Source organism: Taudactylus pleione, unplaced genomic scaffold (genome assembly GCF_031769625.1).
Source record: "Taudactylus pleione unplaced genomic scaffold, aTauple2 ptg001352l, whole genome shotgun sequence".
Classification (NCBI taxonomy): domain Eukaryota; kingdom Metazoa; phylum Chordata; class Amphibia; order Anura; family Myobatrachidae; genus Taudactylus; species Taudactylus pleione.
The window spans coordinates 1,138,956-1,164,424 of NW_028285752.1; the positions used below are offsets into that span (position 1 = coordinate 1,138,956).

The window sequence follows — 25,469 nt, forward strand, 5'->3', positions numbered from 1 at the left end:
CTGTGTAGCAGTGATCAGCGTGTGGTGTGTGTATCAGAGACCAGCGTGTGGTCTGTGTAGCAGTGATCAGCGTGTGGTCTGTGTAGCAGTGATCAGCGTGTGGTCTGTGTAGCAGAGATCAGCGTGTGGTCTGTGTAGCAGAGATCAGCGTGTGGTCTGTGTAGCAGTGATCAGCGTGTGGTCTGTGTAGCAGTGATCAGCGTGTGGTCTGTGTAGCAGAGATCAGCGTGTGGTCTGTGTAGCAGTGATCAGCGTGTGGTGTGTGTAGCAGAGATCAGCGTGTGGTCTGTGTAGCAGAGATCAGCGTGTGGTGTGTGTAGCAGTGATCAGCGTGTGGTCTGTGTAGCAGTGTATCAGTGTGTGGTGTGTGTAGTAGTGATCAGCGTGTGGTGTGTGTAGCAGTGATCAGCGTGTGGTGTGTGTAGCAGTGATCAGTGTGTGGTGTGTGTAGCAGTGATCAGCGTGTGGTGTGTGTAGCAGTGATCAGTGTGTGGTGTGTGTAGCAGTGATCAGCGTGTGGTGTGTGTAGTAGTGATCAGCGTGTGGTCTGTGTAGCAGTGATCAGCGTGTGGTGTGTGTAGCAGTGATCAGCGTGTGGTGTGTGTAGCAGTGATCAGCGTGTGGTGTGTGTAGCAGTGATCAGCGTGTGGTGTGTGTATAAGAGATCAGCGTGTGGTGTGTGTAGCAGTGATCAGCGTGTGGTCTGTGTAGCAGTGATCAGCGTGTGGTCTGTGTAGCAGTGATCAGCGTGTGGTGTGTGTAGCAGAGATCAGTGTGTGGTGTGTGTAGCAGTGATCAGCGTGTGGTCTGTGTAGCAGTGTATCAGCGTGTGGTGTGTGTAGCAGTGATCAGCGTGTGGTGTGTGTAGCAGTGATCAGCGTGTGGTGTGTGTAGCAGTGATCAGCGTGTGGTGTGTGTAGCAGTGATCAGCGTGTGGTGTGTGTAGCAGTGATCAGCGTAGGGGGTGTGTAGCAGTGATCAGCATCTGGTGTGTGTAGCAGTGATCAGCGTCTGGTGTGTGTAGCAGTGATCAGCGTCTGGTGTGTGTAGCAGTGATCAGCGTGTGGTGTGTGTAGCAGTGATCAGCGTGTGGTGTGTGTAGCAGTGATCAGCGTGTGGTCTGTGTAGCAGTGATCAGCGTGTGGTGTGTGTAGCAGTGATCAGCGTGTGGTGTGTGTAGCAGTGATCAGCGTGTGGTGTGTGTAGCAGTGATCAGCGTGTGGTGTGTGTAGCAGTGATCAGCGTGTGGTCTGTGTAGCAGTGATCAGCGTGTGGTGTGTGTAGCAGTGATCAGTGTGGTGTGTGTAGCAGTGATCAGCGTGTGGTGTGTGTAGCAGTGTTCAGCGTGTGGTGTGTGTAGCAGAGATCTGCGTGTGGTCTCTGTAGCAGTGATCAGCGTGTGGTGTGTGTAGCAGTGATCAGCGTGTGGTGTGTGTAGCAGTGATCAGCGTGTGGTCTGTGTAGCAGAGATCAGCGTGTGGGGTGTGTAGCAGTGATCAGCGTGTGGTGTGTGTAGCAGTGATCAGCGTGTGGTGTGTGTAGCAGTGATCAGGGTGTGGTGTGTGTAGCAGTGATCAGCGTGTGGTGTGTGTATCAGAGATCAGCGTGTGGTCTGTGTAGCAGTGATCAGCGTGTGGTGTGTGTAGCAGTGATCAGCGTGTGGTGTGTGTAGCAGTGATCAGCGTGTGGTGTCTGTAGCAGTGATCAGCGTGTGGTCTGTGTAGCAGTGATCAGCGTGTGGTCTGTGTAGCAGTGATCAGCGTGTGGTGTGTGTAGCAGTGATCAGTGTGTGGTCTGTGTAGCAGTGATCAGTGTGTGGTCTGTGTAGCAGTGATCAGAGTGTGGTGTGTGTAGCAGTGTATCAGTGTGTGGTGTGTGTAGCAGTGATCAGCGTGTGGTGTGTGTAGCAGTGATCAGCGTGTGGTGTGTGTAGCAGTGATCAGCGTGTGGTCTGTGTAGCAGTGATCAGCGTGTGGTGTGTGTAGCAGTGATCAGCGTGTGGTGTGTGTAGCAGTGATCAGCGTGTGGTGTGTGTAGCAGTGATCAGCGTGTGGTGTGTGTAGCAGTGATCAGCGTGTGGTGTGTGTAGCAGAGATCAGCGTGTGGTGTGTGTAGCAGAGATCAGCGTGTGGTGTGTGTAGCAGAGATCAGCGTGTGGTCTGTGTAGCAGAGATCAGCGTGTGATGTGTGTATCAGAGACCAGCGTGTGGTCTGTGTAGCAGTGATCAGCGTGTGGTGTGTGTAGCAGTGATCAGCGTGTGGTGTGTGTAGCAGAGATCAGCGTGTGGTCTGTGTAGCAGAGATCAGCGTGTGGGGTGTGTAGCAGAGATCAGCGTGTGGTCTGTGTAGCAGAGACCAGCGTGTGGTCTGTGTAGCAGTGATCAGCGTGTGGTCTGTGTAGCAGTGATCAGCGTGTGGTCTGTGTAGCAGAGATCAGCGTGTGGTCTGTGTAGCAGAGATCAGCGTGTGGTCTGTGTAGCAGTGATCAGCGTGTGGTCTGTGTAGCAGTGATCAGCGTGTGGTGTGTGTAGCAGTGATCAGCGTGTGGTGTGTGTAGCAGAGATCAGCGTGTGGTGTGTGTAGCAGTGATCAGCGTGTGGTGTGTGTAGCAGTGATCAGCGTGTGGTCTGTGTAGCAGTGATCAGCGTGCGGTGGGTGTAGCAGTGATCAGCGTGCGGTGTGTGTAGCAGTGATCAGCGTGCGGTGTGTGTAGCAGTGATCAGCGTGCGGTGTGTGTATTGCAGTGATCAGCGTGTGGTGTGTGTAGCAGTGATCAGCGTGTGGTGTGTGTAGCAGAGATCAGCGTGTGGTGTGTGTAGCAGTGATCAGCGTGTGGTGTGTGTAGCAGAGATCAGCGTGTGGTGTGTGTAGCAGAGATCAGCGTGTGGTGTGTGTAGCAGTGATCAGCGTGTGGTGTGTGTAGCAGAGATCAGCGTGTGGTGTGTGTAGCAGAGATCAGCGTGTGGTGTGTGTAGCAGTGATCAGCGTGTGGTGTGTGTAGCAGTGATCAGCGTGTGGTCTGTGTAGCAGTGATCAGCGTGTGGTGGGTGTAGCAGTGATCAGCGTGTGGTGGGTGTAGCAGTGATCAGCGTGCGGTGTGTGTAGCAGTGATCAGCGTGCGGTGTGTGTAGCAGTGATCAGCGTGTGGTGTGTGTAGCAGTGATCAGCGTGTGGTGTGTGTAGCAGAGATCAGCGTGTGGTGTGTGTAGCAGTGATCAGCGTGTGGTGTGTGTAGCAGTGATCAGCGTGTGGTGTGTGTAGCAGAGATCAGCGTGTGGTGTGTGTAGCAGTGATCAGCGTGTGGTGTGTGTAGCAGAGATCAGCGTGCGGTGTGTGTAGCAGAGATCAGCGTGTGGTGTGTGTAGCAGTGATCAGCGTGTGGTGGGTGTAGCAGTGATCAGCGTGTGGTGGGTGTAGCAGTGATCAGCGTGTGGTGTGTGTAGCAGTGATCAGCGTGTGGTGTGTGTAGCAGAGATCAGCGTGTGGTGTGTGTAGCAGAGATCAGCGTGTGGTGTGTGTAGCAGTGATCAGCGTGTGGTGTGTGTAGCAGTGATCAGCGTGTGGTCTGTGTAGCAGTGATCAGCGTGTGGTGGGTGTAGCAGTGATCAGCGTGTGGTGTGTGTAGCAGTGATCAGCGTGCGGTGTGTGTAGCAGTGATCAGCGTGCGGTGTGTGTAGCAGTGATCAGCGTGTGGTGTGTGTAGCAGTGATCAGCGTGTGGTGTGTGTAGCAGAGATCAGCGTGTGGTGTGTGTAGCAGTGATCAGCGTGTGGTGTGTGTAGCAGAGATCAGCGTGTGGTGTGTGTAGCAGAGATCAGCGTGTGGTGTGTGTAGCAGTGATCAGCGTGTGGTGTGTGTAGCAGAGATCAGCGTGTGGTGTGTGTAGCAGAGATCAGCGTGTGGTGTGTGTAGCAGTGATCAGCGTGTGGTGTGTGTAGCAGAGATCAGCGTGCGGTGTGTGTAGCAGTGATCAGCGTGCGGTGTGTGTAGCAGTGATCAGGGTGTGGTGTGTGTATCAGAGATCAGCGTGTGGTGTGTGTAGCAGTGATCAGCGTGCGGTGTGTGTAGCAGTGATCAGCGTGCGGTGTGTGTAGCAGTGATCAGCGTGCGGTGTGTGTAGCAGTGATCAGCGTGTGGTGTGTGTAGCAGTGATCAGCGTGTGGTGTGTGTATCAGAGATCAGCGTGTGGTGTGTGTAGCAGTGATCAGCGTGTGGTGTGTGTAGCAGTGATCAGCGTGTGGTGTGTGTAGCAGTGATCAGGGTGTGGTGTGTGTATCAGAGATCAGCGTGTGGTGTGTGTAGCAGTGATCAGCGTGTGGTGTGTGTAGCAGTGATCAGCGTGCGGTGTGTGTAGCAGTGATCAGCGTGCGGTGTGTGTAGCAGTGATCAGCGTGTGGTGTGTGTAGCAGTGATCAGCGTGTGGTGTGTGTAGCAGAGATCAGCGTGTGGTGTGTGTAGCAGTGATCAGCGTGTGGTGTGTGTAGCAGAGATCAGCGTGTGGTGTGTGTAGCAGAGATCAGCGTGTGGTGTGTGTAGCAGTGATCAGCGTGTGGTGTGTGTAGCAGTGATCAGCGTGTGGTGTGTGTAGCAGAGATCAGCGTGTGGTGTGTGTAGCAGAGATCAGCGTGTGGTGTGTGTAGCAGTGATCAGCGTGTGGTGTGTGTAGCAGAGATCAGCGTGTGGTGTGTGTAGCAGAGATCAGCGTGTGGTGTGTGTAGCAGTGATCAGCGTGTGGTGTGTGTAGCAGTGATCAGGGTGTGGTGTGTGTATCAGAGATCAGCGTGTGGTGTGTGTAGCAGTGATCAGCGTGCGGTGTGTGTAGCAGTGATCAGCGTGCGGTGTGTGTAGCAGTGATCAGCGTGCGGTGTGTGTAGCAGTGATCAGCGTGTGGTGTGTGTAGCAGTGATCAGCGTGTGGTGTGTGTAGCAGAGATCAGCGTGTGGTGTGTGTAGCAGTGATCAGCGTGTGGTCTGTGTAGCAGTGATCAGCGTGTGGTGGGTGTAGCAGTGATCAGCGTGTGGTGTGTGTAGCAGTGATCAGCGTGTGGTGTGTGTAGCAGTGATCAGCGTGTGGTGTGTGTAGCAGAGATCAGCGTGTGGTGTGTGTAGCAGTGATCAGCGTGTGGTCTGTGTAGCAGTGATCAGCGTGTGGTGGGTGTAGCAGTGATCAGCGTGTGGTGTGTGTAGCAGTGATCAGCGTGTGGTGTGTGTAGCAGTGATCAGCGTGTGGTGTGTGTAGCAGAGATCAGCGTGTGGTGTGTGTAGCAGTGATCAGCGTGTGGTGTGTGTAGCAGTGATCAGCGTGTGGTGTGTGTAGCAGAGATCAGCGTGTGGTGTGTGTAGCAGTGATCAGCGTGTGGTGTGTGTAGCAGTGATCAGCGTGTGGTGTGTGTAGCAGTGATCAGCGTGTGGTGTGTGTAGCAGAGATCAGCGTGTGGTGTGTGTAGCAGAGATCAGCGTGTGGTGTGTGTAGCAGTGATCAGCGTGTGGTGTGTGTAGCAGAGATCAGCGTGTGGTGTGTGTAGCAGAGATCAGCGTGTGGTGTGTGTAGCAGTGATCAGCGTGTGGTGTGTGTAGCAGTGATCAGGGTGTGGTGTGTGTATCAGAGATCAGCGTGTGGTGGGTGTAGCAGTGATCAGCGTGTGGTGTGTGTAGCAGTGATCAGCGTGTGGTGTGTGTAGCAGTGATCAGCGTGTGGTGTGTGTAGCAGAGATCAGCGTGTGGTGTGTGTAGCAGAGATCAGCGTGTGGTGTGTGTAGCAGTGATCAGCGTGTGGTGTGTGTAGCAGTGATCAGGGTGTGGTGTGTGTATCAGAGATCAGCATGTGGTGTGTGTAGCAGTGATCAGCGTGCGGTGTGTGTAGCAGTGATCAGCGTGCGGTGTGTGTAGCAGTGATCAGCGTGCGGTGTGTGTAGCAGTGATCAGCGTGTGGTGTGTGTAGCAGTGATCAGCGTGTGGTGTGTGTAGCAGAGATCAGCGTGTGGTGTGTGTAGCAGTGATCAGCGTGTGGTCTGTGTAGCAGTGATCAGCGTGTGGTGGGTGTAGCAGTGATCAGTGTGTGGTCTGTGTAGCAGTGATCAGCGTGTGGTGTGTGTAGCAGTGATCAGCGTGTGGTGTGTGTAGCAGTGATCAGCGTGTGGTGTGTGTGTAGCAGTGATCAGCGTGTGGTGTGTGTAGCAGTGATCAGCGTGTGGTGTGTGTAGCAGTGATCAGCGTGTGGTGTGTTTAGCAGAGATCAGCGTGTGGTGTGTGTAGCAGTGATCAGCGTGTGGTCTGTGTAGCAGTGATCAGCGTGTGGTGGGTGTAGCAGTGATCAGCGTGTGGTGTGTGTAGCAGTGATCAGCGTGTGGTGTGTGTAGCAGTGATCAGCGTGTGGTGTGTGTAGCAGAGATCAGCGTGTGGTGTGTGTAGCAGTGATCAGTGTGTGGTGTGTGTAGCAGTGATCAGCGTGTGGTGTGTGTAGCAGAGATCAGCGTGTGGTGTGTGTAGCAGAGATCAGCGTGTGGTGTGTGTAGCAGTGATCAGCGTGTGGTGTGTGTAGCAGTGATCAGGGTGTGGTGTGTGTATCAGAGATCAGCATGTGGTGTGTGTAGCAGTGATCAGCGTGCGGTGTGTGTAGCAGTGATCAGCGTGCGGTGTGTGTAGCAGTGATCAGCGTGCGGTGTGTGTAGCAGTGATCAGCGTGTGGTGTGTGTAGCAGTGATCAGCGTGTGGTGTGTGTAGCAGAGATCAGCGTGTGGTGTGTGTAGCAGTGATCAGCGTGTGGTCTGTGTAGCAGTGATCAGCGTGTGGTGGGTGTAGCAGTGATCAGTGTGTGGTCTGTGTAGCAGTGATCAGCGTGTGGTGTGTGTAGCAGTGATCAGCGTGTGGTGTGTGTAGCAGTGATCAGCGTGTGGTGTGTGTGTAGCAGTGATCAGCGTGTGGTGTGTGTAGCAGTGATCAGCGTGTGGTGTGTGTAGCAGTGATCAGCGTGTGGTGTGTTTAGCAGAGATCAGCGTGTGGTGTGTGTAGCAGTGATCAGCGTGTGGTCTGTGTAGCAGTGATCAGCGTGTGGTGGGTGTAGCAGTGATCAGCGTGTGGTGTGTGTAGCAGTGATCAGCGTGTGGTGTGTGTAGCAGTGATCAGCGTGTGGTGTGTGTAGCAGAGATCAGCGTGTGGTGTGTGTAGCAGTGATCAGTGTGTGGTGTGTGTAGCAGTGATCAGCGTGTGGTGTGTGTAGCAGTGATCAGTGTGTGGTGTGTGTAGCAGTGATCAGCGTGTGGTGTGTGTAGCAGTGATCAGCGTGTGGTGGGTGTAGCAGTGATCAGTGTGTGGTCTGTGTAGCAGTGATCAGCGTGTGGTGTGTGTAGCAGTGATCAGCGTGTGGTGTGTGTAGCAGTGATCAGCGTGTGGTGTGTGTGTAGCAGTGATCAGCGTGTGGTGTGTGTAGCAGTGATCAGCGTGTGGTGTGTGTAGCAGTGATCAGCGTGTGGTGTGTTTAGCAGAGATCAGCGTGTGGTGTGTGTAGCAGTGATCAGCGTGTGGTCTGTGTAGCAGTGATCAGCGTGTGGTGGGTGTAGCAGTGATCAGCGTGTGGTGTGTGTAGCAGTGATCAGCGTGTGGTGTGTGTAGCAGTGATCAGCGTGTGGTGTGTGTAGCAGAGATCAGCGTGTGGTGTGTGTAGCAGTGATCAGTGTGTGGTGTGTGTAGCAGTGATCAGCGTGTGGTGTGTGTAGCAGTGATCAGTGTGTGGTGTGTGTAGCAGTGATCAGCGTGTGGTGTGTGTAGCAGTGATCAGTGTGGGATCTGTTTAGGCCACACAGCTGATCACTGAGGCCGGCTCTGGGCTCTGCTCTCCCCGTTAGAGCAGAGTAGGAGCCCGGTAACCAGGGGAGACCCTGGATAACGCCACCTCCAGGTGACGTTATTATCACAGGGCTTCCCCTGGTATTTTCTTCACATTTTATTTTTAGTAACTCTGGTCGGATCACATTTCCCATTACAATTATGGGAAATCGATCTGATTACGAAAAATAAGTGATACTTAGGGGTTGGAGTAGAATTTTACGAATTCTACTCCAATTGCCCTGTAATAACTATAGGTGATACTAAAATAATGTGAAAAGGGTGTGACAACACAAAACAGCCTTTATCACTTTATTTTAGTCAAAATAATGTTAATAAATAGAGTCCTTTGTCTCAGCGCAAGTTGAGACTAATGTGTGTGTGTGTGTGTGTGTGTGTGTGTGTGAGTGTGTGTGTGTGTGTGTGTGTGTGTGTGAGTGTGTGTGTGTGTGAGTGTGTGTGTGTGTGTGTGTGTGTGTGTGTGTGTGTGTGTGTGTGTGTGAGTGTGTGTGTGAGTGTGTGTGTGTGTGTGAGTGGGGGGGGGGGTGTTATGGTCCACTTTAACCAGATAAAAATAATCTAAGCTCATGTTATGTGTCAATATCTAATGTGTTCTGTCTGTGCACATTACTTCTAATGAGACGCAAGAAATAGGACTTTCTGCCTGAAATTGCCCCTGTTTCTGTACCTTTCACGGGTCTGTTGTGCATAACTGACCTTCCTTAGCAAAAAGGGTGACAATGAAACTCCGGGGATGGGGGAGGGGAGATGTATCAAACCCTCACGAGTCATAAGTGAGTTATTACTGTCATTTGGACTCATTATATTGGTTTTCATTAGGCAAAGTCCTTATTGTAAGCTGTGATGGTGCTCGATTGTACCGATGGTTTCTCAGTCTTGCTATACATTACGGATGTGTGTAAGGTAAGGTGGGCGTCCTTATGTAGTGCTGCAATGGCATAGCGATCGCAGAGGATTAGCATACTATCGCAGTTGATGTGCGTGCATAATCGCTATTTCAATCGCAATAGCAATCCTTACTGAATCAGGCCCAGTGATCATAAAATAGTGCAGAAAGCAGCTACTTTGTGTCTTCATATTATCAAAAAAAATGAATATATATATATATATAATTATTATTTATTTATTTTCTCTGTTCCCAAGCTGGCTTATTGTCATTTTTTATTTTTACAATGACCAGTACGGTAAATGATTTGTTCTCTATTTTTGCAGAAAGGGTTATTGTCCCTCATATTTGTACAGCGTCTAATCCGTCGCCTAGGCGCTTTCCAGCTATTACAGGGTTACCCCACCTTGTCACACAATCTGTGAAGCAGCGAGGCCGCCTAAACCTACAGTGATACAATAACAATTGCGTGTAAATTATTGATGCTCAGCCGTTGCATCTTAAATAAATATTTTAACAGTGGGTTAAACCGGTGCGCTAAATGCAAAATAGGGAGAGATGAGGACGTAAAACGCCGGATTTATGTTAGGAATAAAGTGGCAAATTAACTTGCTGAGGCTGAAATAATTTTATTTTATTGCAAAGCATTCTTACAGGGAATTTACTAATTCAAACATAGCAGTTTTGTAGTAATATTTTCTTTGGCTTTGAGAGCTGACACCGGCGTGGGCCGGTCGCACCGCGGAACGCTGAAGCGGTTATCACCCATCAAGGTAATTACTCTGAAGTTGAAATAATTACTCTATCAATGTTAATGGTTTTTCAACTTCAATAAAGCACTCACCTGCCGATAATCACTGCTAACCCCGTGCTCTACTGCAATTCCCTCTCTATTAGGAGGTTATAATATAGCTGTTAGAATGGTCACTTGTCCTGAACAGCTGCTGAGTTTCACTTTAGACGTCCGTGAACCATAAAAAATTAGTCATCGGTGTATGATTTGCTCTGTAACAAGCCCTTGAATGGCAAATAACGCAATCTCCAGGCTGGGGTGCGCAAAGCTAGGGAACCTTGTTGTATTTCTTGGTGGCCACTTTGCTGAGGGGGTTGTGTACCCAATTAGCATTTGGCTTCATTGCCCTCATCTCTGCCAACAGTGGAAGCAGCCATTTTGTGAGCTGAATCCATGGGCAGAAAAATGGAGCCTGTACAGTGACTAGGGAGCGGCGATGCTTCTGGTGCACTCGGTGGCAGCTCTTTTATGGACAGAATTGGCATCCACGATAACGCCGGCTTCTCATTCCCATAAGATGCGCTGGCGAAAGATCCATTTCTGCTCACAAAATGGTCGTCAGGATAGTCCTCAGTGAGATCATTGGTTCCTAATAAATCAGAAGACTGCAAGATTAACAATAAAGCTACATAGACAGACCTATGCAGGTCAATGTCTACATCCTCCGGTTGTTTCCATCTTGGCACACTAATATATGCATATACGAGTATATGGGTTTACCCAGGGGCACCAAGAGAGCCACGCAGCAGGTACAAAACCCAGACCCGGGCTCGTTATTGGACCAGGCTTTCTGTGAGGTGTAATAGTACAAGAGAAAGGTTAGATTCCGCACAGAACTCAAACAATAATAATAAATTCTCTCTTTTCTTCCTTTTTTTGTTTTCTGTGAAGTGTAACAAGCGGAAGACACCTCAGGAAATAGACAAGAAACTGATCTTATTGTTATAACTTGTCTCCCAGACTCCTTATTCTTCCAACAAGGCTAAGAAAAGCAACAAAGTCTTAATGCCTGTATTCATATGGTTCTAATCCACATGTAATATGTATATTAAAGGGAAATCCACCAATGTGAATCACAGGATAAGTTCATGCACACAGTATTTGCCGTTTAGGTGATACATACTGTATACATATACTTGCTCCCTGCTGCTGGTGATTACCAAGTATGCAGCACAGAGAGCCTAAACCAGAGTTGCCTGTGACTATGGTGATGAGAATATGTTGTCCCAGCTCACGTTGTACAGATTGCACATACAACCTCTATTAGCAAAACGCAAGATCCAAAAGCTGGAACGTTACTCCGCCTCTGAGTGAAGAGGTGGAGAAACGCGTCAGTCATCAGATTATTGCATCATTCCTGACATACAGTATTACATCTTGCTGGCTATGATTACTGATTACATGTTAGAAGCAGGTGAGGCATTGTCACTGGCATTATAGACCATGGTGGGCATTCCCAGTGGCATATTATACTTTGGTGACCATGAACATTGGATGAAGTGACAACTGCACAGACCCCAGTCTTCCTGACCCACCGGGGAGGCTTCATGTCCTTTCCCAAGATGGCCACCGTGATCATTACTGAGCATGTGCCGGGTACATCTTGTTTGTACTGTGTAAGAGTGACATGGTGGGAGACAGTAGTCTTATACTTAGCTCCTAATGAGAACCTGATTAATACCTGCATATACAGCTGTTCCAGCAACCTGCACCACTACTTACGTACAGTCACTGGCTGGGGAGCCATATAGAACCCCACTCAGTGCAAGCTCTGCTCCATTGCCAGTGTACATGTAACAGTGAGTACGGCTGTACCTACTGTACTATACTTCAAACAACAACACCACTGGGTAAGTAACTGGGCTGTTCATAGTGTGAGTTCTCCACTGGTCTGTCCCTACAGAACTCTGTACACACATCATTTCCAACAGTTTCCAGGAGTCTTTCTAGCATGGCTGTATGTCAGCCATTGGGATCCCTAGGGGAGGTGGTAACATAGGCTATATAAGCAGTGTTGCTGATACAGTGAGAGGTCAGACTTCCCACCCGTCCTGCCCCTTGTTGGGTGCTGGTTGGTGTGTTAAGTTTTGTTTGATTGGCGTGGTTGCATGTGACGCAGGAGGTGGTTGCGGAATACTGACTGGGATAGGTCAGGTCACAAACCATGAGGGAGGGGCCTTAGAGAGTGGTAGTGGACTGTGACATGTGCCTGGTGCTCAGGTATCGGTGCAGTCCTATATTGTCACCTCTCACTCTCAGCCCCTTCTTTGTGACAACATTTTCATAGAAGACAAGACTCCGTGTGTTATACAGTATGTAGGCTAAGTGGTTATTAGTATAGAATATGATTGATAGTGATGAAATCCTCAACAAATATTCGGGTTCCAGAGCATGCGCAGCGTTAGAATGACACAGGACACGATCTGCAAACAGGCGCACATTCACCTCAGCACCAGACTCTATGAGCCTAAATCTAAGTCACATGCAATGTGGGTGTTCACGTACAGTAACTGAGCGCCTGACTAAAAATTAGGCACTATGCGTTCTTGCTATGGCCAGGCACGCCGAGAGCCGCGGCAGTGTGTGCTGGGCTGCTGTGATGAAAGACGGGGTACCGGTACGGACCCGGGCCCCTGCCAGGTGCCCCTGGGCCTTGGCTATGGTCACTAATATTGACTACCCACCATTCTCCTTGTTATTATATACACTTCATTGTACAGATACATGTTATTGAACCTTCACTGGTGATACACTTCCCTGTACAGATGCATGTTATTGCATCTTTGCTGTTACATACACTTCCCTGTACAGATACATGTTATTGCACCTCTGCTGGTGATATTACATACACTTCCCTGTACAGATACATGTTATTGCATCTTTGCTGTTACATACACTTCCCTGTACAGATACATGTTATTGCACCTCTGCTGGTGATATTACATACACTTCCCTGTACAGATACACATTATTGCACCTCTGCTGGTGATATCACATACACTTCCTTGTACAGATACATGTTATTGCACCTCTGCTGGTGATATTACATACACTACCTTGTACAGATACATGTTATTGCACCTCTGCTGGTGATATAACATACACTTCCTTGTACAGATACATGTTATTGCATCTTTGCTGGTGATATCACATACACTTCCTTGTACAGATACATGTTATTGCACCTCTGCTGGTGATATTACATACACTACCTTGTACAGATACATGTTATTGCACCTCTGCTGGTGATATAACATACACTTCCTTGTACAGATACATGTTATTGCATCTTTGCTGGTGATATCACATACACTTCCTTGTACAGATGCATGTTATTGCACCTCTGCTGGTGATATTACATACACTACCTTGTACAGATACATGTTATTGCACCTCTGCTGGTGATATAACATACACTTCCTTGTACAGATACATATTATTGCATCTTTGCTGTTACTTACACTTCCCTGTACAGATACATGTTATTGCATCTTTGCTGTTACATACACTTCCCTTTACAGATGCATGTTATTGCATCTTTGCTGTTACATACACTTCCCTGTACAGATACATGTTATTGCATCTTTGCTGTTACATACACTTCCCTGTACAGATGCATGTTATTGCATCTTTGCTGTTACATACACTTCCCTGTACAGATACATGTTATTGCACCTCTGCTGGTGATATTACATACACTTCCCTGTACAGATACATGTTATTGCATCTTTGCTGTTACATACACTTCCCTGTACAGATACATGTTATTGCACCTCTGCTGGTGATATTACATACACTTCCTTGTACAGATACATATTATTGCACCTCTGCTGGTGATATCACATACACTACCTTGTACAGATACATGTTGTTGCACCTTCGCTGGTGATATCACATACACTTCCTTGTACAGATACATATTATTGCACCTCTGCTGGTGATATCACATACACTTCCTTGTACAGATACATGTTATTGCACCTCTGCTGGTGATATTACATACACTACCTTGTACAGATACATGTTATTGCACCTCTGCTGGTGATATAACATACACTTCCTTGTACAGATACATGTTATTGCATCTTTGCCGTTGATATCACATACACTTCCTTGTACAGATACATGTTATTGCACCTCTGCTGGTGATATCACATACACTTCCTTGTACAGATACATGTTATTGCACCTCTGCTGTTGATATCACATACACTTCCTTGTACAGATACATGTTATTGCACCTCTGCTGGTGATATTACATACACTTCCTTGTACAGATACATGTTATTGCGCCTCTGCTGGCGATATCACATACATTTCCTTGTACAGATACATGTTATTGCATCTTCACTGGCGATATTACATACATGCGATAATTTTTTGGCATAAAACAACAGCATTCCAAAGTAACCTGTATTTCTATAATGTATACAATGTAAAGCCATATGGTCAGAGTGACTCACCAGCACGGTTACTATAGACCAGGAGGAGGTGTTGGAATGTGGATCACTTGTGATCCCTTGATACATAATACGATAATGCGATATTATTCCATGAGGCCTTGCCGGAGCCATCCAGGCCAGAGACACGGAATAGGCACTTGTTACTTGTGCGCTGGGTGGTCGGATGCCTTCAGGTGCAGCTTCAGGGGTGTAAATTAGAGACCATAGACTTTCTGCAGACCCCGCACTGTTCTGTGCTGTGACGCGGTATTCGTATGCGGTGTAAGGCTGCAGTTCTTCTGAAGCATCGATATGCTCCAAGATCCCACCCGACCAAATGAGTAATATCACATCATGGCCAGCAAGGCGCCTGCAAATAAAACAAATCACTTTGGGTTACATACTGTATAAATAGATCTATCCTCCTCTAAACATTTCCATTATCACTACATACAAATAGCTATGTATATACACAGTAGTTACAGGGGAACCGTGCTGACCCCCGGAGACCCTCCACCATTCACCTGGGCTTGTTCTAGATATGATGAGACCCAGTGATGGCGGAACCTATTATTATCATCATTTTATATAAATAGTATCACTCACCATAGTCACTTACCCGCTACTGTCTGTCTGGTGCCCGCCTGACCCGTCATGTTCCCCTCTATATTAGTGATTACTGGTCACTCACCCGCTACTGTCTGTCTGGTGCCCGCCTGACCCGTCATGTTCCCCTCTATATTAGTGATCACTCACCCGCTACTGTCTGTCTGGTGCCCGCCTGACCCGTCATGTTCCCCTCTATATTAGTGATTAGTGGTCAATTACCAGCTACTGTCTGTCTGCTGCCCGCCTGACCCGTCATGTTCCCCTCTATATTAGTGATTACTCGTCACTCACCCACTACTGTCTGTCTGGTGCCCGCCTGACCCCGTCATGTTCCCCTCTATATTAGTGATTAGTGGTCACCCGCTACTGTCTGTCTGGTGCCCGCCTGACCCGTCATGTTCCCCTCTATATTAGTGATTAGTGGTCACTCACCCGCTACTGTCTGTCTGGTGCCCGCCTGACCCCGTCATGTTCCCCTCTATATTAGTGATTAGTGGTCACTTACCCGCTACTGTCTGTCTGGTGCCCACCTGACCCCGTCATGTTCCCCTCTATATTAGTGATTAGTGGTCACTCACCCGCTACTGTCTGTCTGGTGCCCGCCTGACCCGTCATGTTCCCCTCTATATTAGTGATTAGTGAAACCCCAGGAAATCCCCTATTTTACACATTACATGAACCCCTCACAAAAACGTTTGTATTCAGCAGTTCTTCCTTTGGGAGCAGTTAGAGTTTTCGCCACATTACCCGGGATCAAGGCCACTTCAGTAAGCCAACCGGGCACAACAGGAAGGCGCCGGGCTGGAGAGGTGCCGCCATTTGCTGAGACTTTGTTACCAGCAGGTTCCAACCCTGCAGCCGGAGGCTGGAGCTCCCTCCTGAGCGCCGCCTTCCGGCTCTTGCACTGTGTGTAGGGAGAGACGTCATGTTGTCTATCCCATAGTGCCGAGCACGAGGAGCTGTCAGATGTCTGTGGGACAGGAGTGGGGCTTCAGGTAAGTACAGTGTTGCGTGACTGTGTGGCATAATGTGTAAGGGGCACTACTACTGTGGGCATTGTATAAGGGGCACTACTACTGTGGGCATTATGTGTAAGGGACACTACTAAAGCGGGAATTATGTGTTAGGGGCACTACTACTATGGGCATTATGTGTATAAGGGTCACTACTACTGTGGCACTATGTGTAAGGGGCACTACTGTGGCATTATGTGTATAAGAAGGGGTGCTACTACTGTGGAATTATGTGTATAAGGGGCACTACTACTGTGGCATTATGTGTATAAGGGGCACTACTACTGTGGCATTATGTGTAAGGGACACTACTAATGTGGTATTATGTGTATAAGAAGGGGCACTACTACTGTGGCATTATGTGTATAAGGGGCACTACTACTGTGGCATTATGTGTATAAGAAGGGGCACTACTACTGTGGCATTATGTGTATAAGGGGCACTACTACTACTGTGGCATTATATGTATAAGAAGGGGCACTACTACTGTGTGTCATAATGTGAATAAGGGCCACTATGTGCTGTGTAATGTAAATAAGATTGGGCTACTGTGTGGCGTAATTTGAATTTGGGCTACTATTGTGTGGCCACACCTGTTCCTTTTGAGACCACGCCCTTTTATTTTATGCATGCTGTTCCTTTATAAAATAATTGGGAGGAAGGGCACAAATTTATAGTTTTCAGGGGGGCGCCGAACACCCTAACACCGCCCTTGGCCAGGATGACCCTGCTAGTACAGAGAGTCAATGGAAAAGTGGGTTCAGCCAAAGAACCGCCTCTGATTTCAAGTAGCGGCTTCTACTCATGGCACAGCAAAAGCGGTTTAGGTAAATTACACCAATTGGTGCAGTGTCAGAGTATGGGTACTGAAACTGAGCTTTACTTTAGCCATAGGAACTGTATACTAATTATTAGTGATAACTCCTGGCACCCTTATATTTTGTTACCACCGCCCATTCACTTCTAAGGGTAGCGTTGTGTAGAAACAGTAGTCCAGAATCGTACTAGAAGTTAACTCGCCAGCAATGATAGTAAACTAAAATTATGCAAGGAGCTGTCATAGAGAACATAAGTTCCCGGCAATACTGCTAGATAAACGTTAGAGGAGGGCCTGGGGGCTTATATGATGTGGGGACTTTAGGGAATTGTCTTGCATCTTCTAGCCCTGTACCGGACAGTTATACAGTCTGCACAGAGCACAAAACATCCTGTGTCTTTAGATACAATGGCGGCTCCCTGAATTCTTATATAAAAGGTGGTTTTATTTAACGTAGTCATGTTATTAGTTTTGTGTTACTTTACATTATCAAACTAGTGACCCGCCCCGGCTTCGCACAGGAGCAATTTAATCTCACCAAAGCCCCCTGCATCTCATAACAACCTACGCCATGTCACCAAAGCCCACTGCATCTCATAACAACCTACGCCATGTCACCAAAGCCCCCTGCATCTCATAACAACCTACGCCATGTCACCAAAGCCCCCTGCATCTCATAACAACCTATGCCATGTCATCACAGCCCCCGGCATCTCATAACAACCTACACCATGTCACCAAAGCCCCCTGCATCTCATAACAACCTATGCCATGTCACTAAAGCCCCCTGCATCTCATAACAACCTACGCCATGTCACCAAAGCCCCCTGCATCTCATAACAACCTACGCCATGTCACCAAAGCCCCCTGCATCTCACCAGTGTCATCACAACCCCCCACTGCTGCTGCTGACCTGGAGCTGGCTGGGGCCCGGCCACTGGGATGTGCTGGGAAGAGCAGGAGGATCATGGATGAGAGATTTGTATTGCAGCTATCATTAGCATTATCAGCACCAAGTGCATATTTCCGCAGCCTCCATACGCACCTCTCCCTAGCTGCTGAACATGGCGTTTAGAAATGTCCTCTTTGTACAATGTACTCTATATTTCCTGGGCTTCCTGTTGAGCTTCCTCGCCATGTTGCCCCTGTCCGAGAACAGCGCTGGAGGTGCCTGCTGTTCACCGAGGGCAAGTGGCTAAGCAGGGACATCATGCTGGAGAGGAGCACTTCATGGTGGAGGAGTGTTGGCCAGAGTTCGCCTGCAGGTTCATTGTAGGGATGGACATTGGAATCCGGTGGTTACTAACCATCAATGTTTTTGTTACGATGGTAGTGTTTTTACCATTTGATGGTGGTAGTCCGATATTTGCCACCATCAAATGGAAATCATTCGATAGTGTTCAGATGGTTGTTTGTTTTCATTAAATTCCTGATAGCTATGCCTCCCCTGGCTCCATCAGGGCATCTTCATGGGATCGTTGGAGGTTGTCTATTACTCTCTGTCTGCCTCAGACGTGACCCTGCTCAGTGCCTGACTCCCTTCTCTCTCTCGGCTGCTGCTAAGCAACAGGGCACATTGCTATCCCGAAATTAGCTCTCACTGTTTTAGAACTCCAGCCAGCTTCTATACAGCAGCTTGGTGCAAGATTTTTTTCTTTGACTTTGCTTCACTAAATCATCACTGCTTGGCTCCCTTTTGTCACAGATGACTGGTTCATACACCTAAACCTTCCTCGACCAATGCTGTACAGAATAGCAAAAACCCCATCAAAATCCATCCAGTGGTTTAAAATGATTAGCCCGAACAAATACCCAGACACCTAAACCGGGGAATTTATTTTAAATATATACAGATACTTCAACTGATTGAAATCGTTGACAGTAAAAGAAATGGTCAACTGTGTGTTATGAAAAAACGTTTAATTTTGGACCCGCCATACGCCAGGGCTGTGTCCATCCCTGCCTTCACCCTCATCCCCACTATATTTACCCGGTTCTCCTCTTGGCTGTCATGACTCCGTCTGCGAAAGTGGGAGCCACAGCCATGCACCCCAGCCCTCACTGTGCATGTTGGAGACATGAACTCCACCCTGGGGAAGCAATCGGGAAGCCGACTGCCTATATACCGGCAGCCGGCTTCCCGACTGTCTTATCCCGGCAAGGGTGAAATGCCGGGCGTCTGGATGTAGACTCCCGCATTTCCCCGACGCCGGGAGACCGGCATCACGATCGTAGTGATGCCGGGCGCCGCGAGCGGACAGCCGCTAGGGGGAGGGTTAGGTTCAGGGCTCCCGGGGGAGACTTAGGGTTAGGCACCCCCCCGGGAGGGTTAGGGTTAGGCTAGGGGGAGGGAGGGTTAGGGTTAGGCACCCCCGGGGGGGACTTAGGGTTAGGCACCCCTAAGGAGGGTTAGGGTTAGGGGGGTTAGTGGATACTTACCTATCCAAGATCGGGATTTCCAGCGCTGTCGGGCTTCCGCTGCGTCGCACTCTGCTCCTGTCGGGCTGATGCTGACGGGAATCGAACCGTCAGACATGCGGCCGACGGTATATCATACCCATTCCCCACCCTGCATCATTAGAGATTTGTTTTTGGGATTAAGAGCCTGATTCAGAGCCGGTCGCTAGGCTGCGTTCGCATGTAGCCTGCCAATGTTTGCAATCTGCGCATGCGTATAAGATGAAGTGCGCATGTGCGAACCAGTCCATGTACACAGACACTTTGCGTGACAGGATGCGCCATTTATGAGTGGTGACAGTGGGTGGTCGATGGAAACGGGTGTGGTGGTGCGAATGTAGGCGTGTCTGTGCATTTGAATGCCGTTTCAGGAGCGTGCATAATTAAGATGCATCGTCACCGTACACGTCACATGGCTGAATTACACACAGCAGCACTCGCAGTACTTACGGTAGGGTATGGGCAGCCATAAGTGCTGCATATGGGGCCGATGTTACTGATTGTTTAATACACTTCCTGGGCATGATGTTTGTTACAGAGGGCTCTATTTATTAACATTATTTTTACTAAAATAAAGTGAAAAAGGCTGTTTTCACACCCTTTTCACATTATTTTAGTTTCACCTGTAGTTATTATAGGGCAATTGGAGTAGAATTAGTAAAATTCTACTCCCACCCCTAATTATCACTTATTTTTAGTAAAGCAGATCGCATTTCCCATAATTGTAATGGGAAATGTGATCCGACCACAGTTACTAAAAATAAATTGTAAAAAAATACCGGGGGAAGCCCTGTGATAATAACGCCACCTGGTGGTGGCGTTATCCAGGGTCTCCCCCGGTTACCGGGCTCCCACTCTGCTCTAACGGGGAGAGCAGAGCCGGGAGCCGATACCAGTAATCAGCTATGTGGTCTAAGCAGACCGCAAGCTGATTGCTGTAAAAAAAAGAAAAAAAAAATTAAAAAATTTTTTTTTTACTTACCTGAATCCAGGGACCGGTGATCGGGCCTCCGGTGATGGCTCCTCTCCGGTCAGCTGGTCTCCCATAGTACACTGGGGCCCGGTCATCAGGTGATCGGGCCCCAGTGCAGTATGGGAGATCACCTGATCGGGAAGCCCGGAGAAGATCACCGGAGGCCAGGAGGATGCAGGTAAGTGTAATGAAGGGAGGGGGGGGTCGCAGGGGGGAGGGGGGTCGTGAGGGTCCGCGATCGTGGGGGCGGGGCTTAGCGCCAGGGGCGGGGCTTAGCGTCGGTGGGGGTAGTAGCGGTGGTCGGTTGACGCATGCGCGGGCTCTTAGTCGCGGTATTCTTTCCGAAAATACCGCGACTAGAGTGCGGATGAGATCCGCAGGGACAGAGCTTTATTGCAAGCTCGGTCCCTGCAAGGGATTTATAGTAAATCCCTGTGACATTGCCTGAATTCGCAATGCGAATTCACTCGGTAATATCACACTACAATCCGCATTCAATATGCGGATTGTAGTAAATAGAGCCCTTAGTGAGAGCTTCCACACACCAGGAATTGCGAAGAAAAAGTGGGCAGGATTAGGCAACCTAGCACTGATCTGACAACCAAAAGGACAATTGGCAAGGAGGGGGGTTGAGCAAACAAAAGCAACATAGAAAACACAAAAACTGTAAAGTAGTGGGGAATCTAAAATGATAACTAGATGCAAATGATATATGTGCTTAGAACACATCAAAACTATGTTTTCCAAGGTAGAAATGTCCTGTAATTGTGCGCTAGCCGTGGACAAAACGCACCTGGCTTCTAGGCATGTACAAAAGGAAGCGTCTTCCAAGCAAGAGGTTATTATTTATCTGTATCATTGATTACCCATAACGCCTGTCCTGTACAGCTGTGCTCTGTGCTATGGTTTGATAACCAGAGTCAGACACAAGGATAGTGACGGCTCTCAGTATAATGTGATCAGGAGACAGATGTCAGGGTGCAGGAAATGTAATGAAACATTTTTCCATACTGCTTGACACAAAGTACTTTTTTGTCCTGATTTAAATAGGTCAATGCATGTGGCATCACACCGTATCTAGGCGAGATTTCCAGAATTTCCGCACTCTTTCAGCTACCGTGGTTTGATGAAGAATAAAAAATGATGCGTGGAAAGGCGCATTAAATTACTCTGAGCACAGATATGACAATGTAACTGAGGGGACGTTACACTTTAGAGTGTCGCATGGATGTTATAGATAAATGGAATCGTTATATAGCTATGCTACAGGGAACCTTACACTTCTCTATGCACAGTGTTATTTATGCCAAGTCCAAATAGTTCATAAACTTTTCCACTGGTCGGAGGGGCACTGTAGGCCATTGCAGACTTTTATATCCCTGATTACTCCATTTCACAGCAATCAGTCTCTAAAATTGGAAAATGGTGAGGGGGTGTCCACATGTTGGAGCACGAATGGAGGCAAAAATATCCGTGTGACCGTGTTTGGGCGGCTGCCACGCAGGACCCACCACCGGGTGCACTCGCTGCCCCAGATCAGGCCTCCACCTGGATTATCATCATCATCATTCACAAATATCGCTCATATACTGATGGAACATGCATCATGTAGACGAGGAGAACAATTGCGCAATGCTGGCCAATCTTAGTGAAGGTTGGTGCTACTCAGTCCAGCGCAGGCCCTGTGCCTCTGTCTGTGCCACGTAACCAAATGCAGTGAACTTTAGTCGAGCATGTTGGTCCTTTGCATAAGTGAACTTTGAGATCTAAATAGAAAGACCCCCAAGAACGTCCCCGCTATAAAACTACAACATTCACTGTCCAAATGCTACAAAGGAATAGATGTAAATACAAATGACGCCAGGGCCGTAGATAGGGTAGTGCGGCCGGTGCCATCGCACAGGGCACCGCAAAGCAGGGGGCGCTGTTTGGGTTTGTCACATTTCTGTTTATTATAATTTTTGCTTGTAGCATCTCCTGGCCTCCCCTATCTCTTCCCTGGCCCTTCCCCATGAGACCATGGCCCTCTCTCAGGTGCACTATATTATGTCCCTATTTATCCCCAGCATCTCCTGGCCTCCCCTATCTCTTCCCTGGCCCTTCCCCATGAGGCCATGGTCCTCTCTCAGGTGCACTATATTATGTCCCTATTTATCCCCAGCATCTCCTGGCCTCCCCTATCTCTTCCCTGGCCCTTCCCCATGAGGCCATGGTCCTCTCTCAGGTGCACTATATTATGTCCCTATTTATCCCCAGCATCTCCTGGCCTCCCCTATCTCTTCCCTGGCCCTTCCCCATGAGGCCATGGCCCTCTCTCAGGTGCACTATATTATGTCCCTATTTATCCCATGCATCTCCAGGCCTCCCCTATCTCTTCCCTGGCCCTTCCCCATGAGGCTATGGCCCTCTCTCAGGTGCACTATATTATGTCCCTATGTATCCCCAGCATCTCCTGGCCTCCCCTATCTCTTCCCTGGCCCTTCCCCATGAGGCCATGGCCCTCTCTCAGGTGCACTATATTATGTCCCTATTTATCCCCAGCATCTCCTGGCCTCCCCTATCTCTTCCCTGGCCCTTCCCCATGAGACCATGGCCCTCTCTCAGGTGCACTATATTATGTCCCTATTTATCCCCAGCATCTCCTGGCCTCCCCTATCTCTTCCCTGGCCCTTCCCCATGAGACCATGGCCCTCTCTCAGGTGCACTATATTATGTCCCTATGTATCCCCAGCATCTCCTGGCCTCCCCTATCTCTTCCCTGGCCCTTCCCCATGAGGCCATGGCCCTCTCTCAGGTGCACTATATTATGTCCCTATTTATCCCCAGCATCTCCTGGCCTCCCCTATCTCTTCCCTGGCCCTTCCCCATGAGGCCATGGCCCTCTCTCAGGTGCACTATATTATGTCCCTATTTATCCCCAGCATCTCCTGGCCTCCCCTATCTCTTCCCTGGCCCTTCCCCATGAGGCCATGGCCCTCTCTCAGGTGCACTATATTATGTCCCTATGTATCCCCAGCATCTCCTGGCCTCCCCTATCTCTTCCCTGGCCCTTCCCCATGAGGCCATGGCCCTCTCTCAGGTGCACTATGTTATGTCCCTATGTATCCCCAGCATCTCCTGGCCTCCCCTATCTCTTCCCTGGCCCTTCCCCATGAGGCCATGGCCCTCTCTCAGGTGCACTATGTTATGTCCCTATTTATCCCCAACATCTCCTGGCCTCCCCTATCTCTTCCCTGGCCCTTCCCCATGAGGCCATGGCCCTCTCTCAGGTGCACTATATTATGTCCCTATTTATCCCCAGCATCTCCTGGCCTCCCCTATCTCTTCCCTGGCCCATCCCCATGAGGCCATGGCCCTCTCTCAGGTGCACTATATTATGTCCCTATTTATTCCCAGCATCTCCTGGCCTCTCCTATCTCTTCCCTGGCCCTTCCCCATGAGGCCATGGCCCTCTCTCTGGTGCACTATATTATGTCCCTATTTATTCCCAGCATCTCCTGGCCTCTCCTATCTCTTCTCTGGCCCTTCCCCATGAGGCCATGGCCCTCTCTCAGGTGCACTATATTATGTCCCTATTTATTCCCAGCATCTCCTGGCCTCTCCTATCTCTTCCCTGGCCCTTCCCCATGAGGCCATGGCCCTCTCTCAGGTGCACTATGTTATGTCCCTATTTATCCCCAGCATCTCCAGGCCTCCCCTATCTCTTCCCTGGCCCTTCCCCATGAGGCCATGGCCCTCTCTCAGGTGCACTATATTATGTCCCTATTTATCTCCAGCATCTCCTGGCCTCCCCTATCTCTTCCCTGGCCCTTCCCCATGAGGCCATGGCCCTCTCTCAGGTGCACTATATTATGTCCCTATTTATCTCCAGCATCTCCTGGCCTCCCCTATCTCTTCCCTGGCCCTTCCCCATGAGGCCATGGCCCTCTCTCAGGTGCACTATATTATGTCCCTATTTATTCCCAGCATCTCCTGGCCTCTCCTATATCTTCCCTGGCCCTTCCCCATGAGGCCATGGCCCTCTCTCAGGTGCACTATATTATGTCCCTATTAATCCCCAGCATCTCCTGGCCTCCCCTATATCTTCCCTGGCCCTTCACCATGAGGCCATGACCCTCTCTCAGGTGCACTATATTATGTCCTTATTTATCCCCAGCATCTCCTGGCCTCCCCTATCTCTTCCCTGGCCCTTCCCCATGAGGCCATGGCCCTCTCTCAGGTGCACTATATTATGTCCTTATTTATCCCCAGCATCTCCTGGCCTCCCCTATCTCTTCCCTGGCCCTTCCCCATGAGGCCATGGCCCTCTCTCAGGTGCACTATATTATGTCCCTATTTATCCCCAGCATCTCCTGGCCTCTCCTATATCTTCCCTGGCCCTTCCCCATGAGGCCATGGCCCTCTCTCAGGTGCACTATATTATGTCCCTATTTATCCCCAGCATCTCCTGGCCTCTCCTTTATCTTCCCTGGCCCTTCCCCATGAGGCCATGATCCTCTCTCAGGTGCACTATATTATGTCCCTATTTATTCCCAGCATCTCCTGGCCTCCCCTATCTCTTCCCTGCCCTTCCCCACGAGGCCATGGCCCTCTCTCAGGTGCACCATATTATGTCCCTATTTATCCCCAGCATCTCCTGGCCTCCCCTATCTCTTCCCTGGCCCTTCCCCACGAGGCCATGGCCCTCTCTCAGGTGCACTATATTATGTCCCTATTTATCCCCAGCATCTCCTGGCCTTCCCTATATCTTCCCTGGCCCTTCCCCACGAGGCCATGACCCTCTCTCAGGTGCACTATATTATGTCCTTATTTATCCCCAGCATCTCCTGGCCTCCCCTATCTCTTCCCTGGCCCTTCCCCACGAGGCCATGGCCCTCTCTCAGGTGCACTATATTATGTCCCTATTTATCCCCAGCATCTCCTGGCCTCTCCTATATCTTCCCTGGCCCTTCCCCATGAGGCCATGGCCCTCTCTCAGGTGCACTATATTATGTCCCTATTTATCCCCAGCATCTCCTGGCCTCCCCTATCTCTTCCCTGGCCCTTCCCCATGAGGCCATGGCCCTCTCTCAGGTGCACTATATTATGTCCCTATTTATCCCCAGCATCTCCTGGCCTCTCCTATCTCTTCCCTGGCCCTTCCCCATGAGGCCATGGCCCTCTCTCAGGTGCACTATATTATGTCCCTATTTATCCCCAGCATCTCCTGGCCTCTCCTATCTCTTCCCTGGCCCTTCCCCATGAGGCCATGGCCCTCTCTCAGGTGCACTATGTTATGTCCCTATTTATCCCCAGCATCTCCTGGCCTCCCCTATCTCTTCCCTGGCCCTTCCCCATGAGGCCATGGCCCTCTCTCAGGTGCACTATATTATGTCCCTATTTATCCCCAGCATCTCCTGGCCTCTCCTATCACTTCCCTGGCCCTTCCCCATGAGGCCATGACCCTCTCTCAGGTGCACTATATTATGTCCCTATTTATCCCCAGCATCTCCTGGCCTCTCCTATATCTTCCCTGGCCCTTCCCCATGAGGCCATGGCCCTCTCTCAGGTGCACTATATTATGTAACTATTTATCCCCAGCATCTCCTGGCCTCCCCTATCTCTTCCCTGGCCCTTCCCCATGAGGCCATGGCCCT

At 49.6% G+C, this 25,469-nt stretch overlaps 1 protein-coding gene across 1 annotated transcript in view; it reads right to left on the minus strand.

The window, feature by feature from the left end:
• Positions 1-25,469, minus strand: part of LOC148443017 (usherin-like) — a gene marked incomplete at its 5' end in the record, with an annotated part of 186,711 nt that overhangs the window by 75,990 nt on the left and 85,252 nt on the right. The window contains one exon of the mRNA XM_088463390.1: positions 13,986-14,334. Coding sequence (XP_088319516.1) covers positions 13,986-14,334 — 349 coding nt within the window. The remainder of the gene's footprint in view (positions 1-13,985; positions 14,335-25,469) is intronic.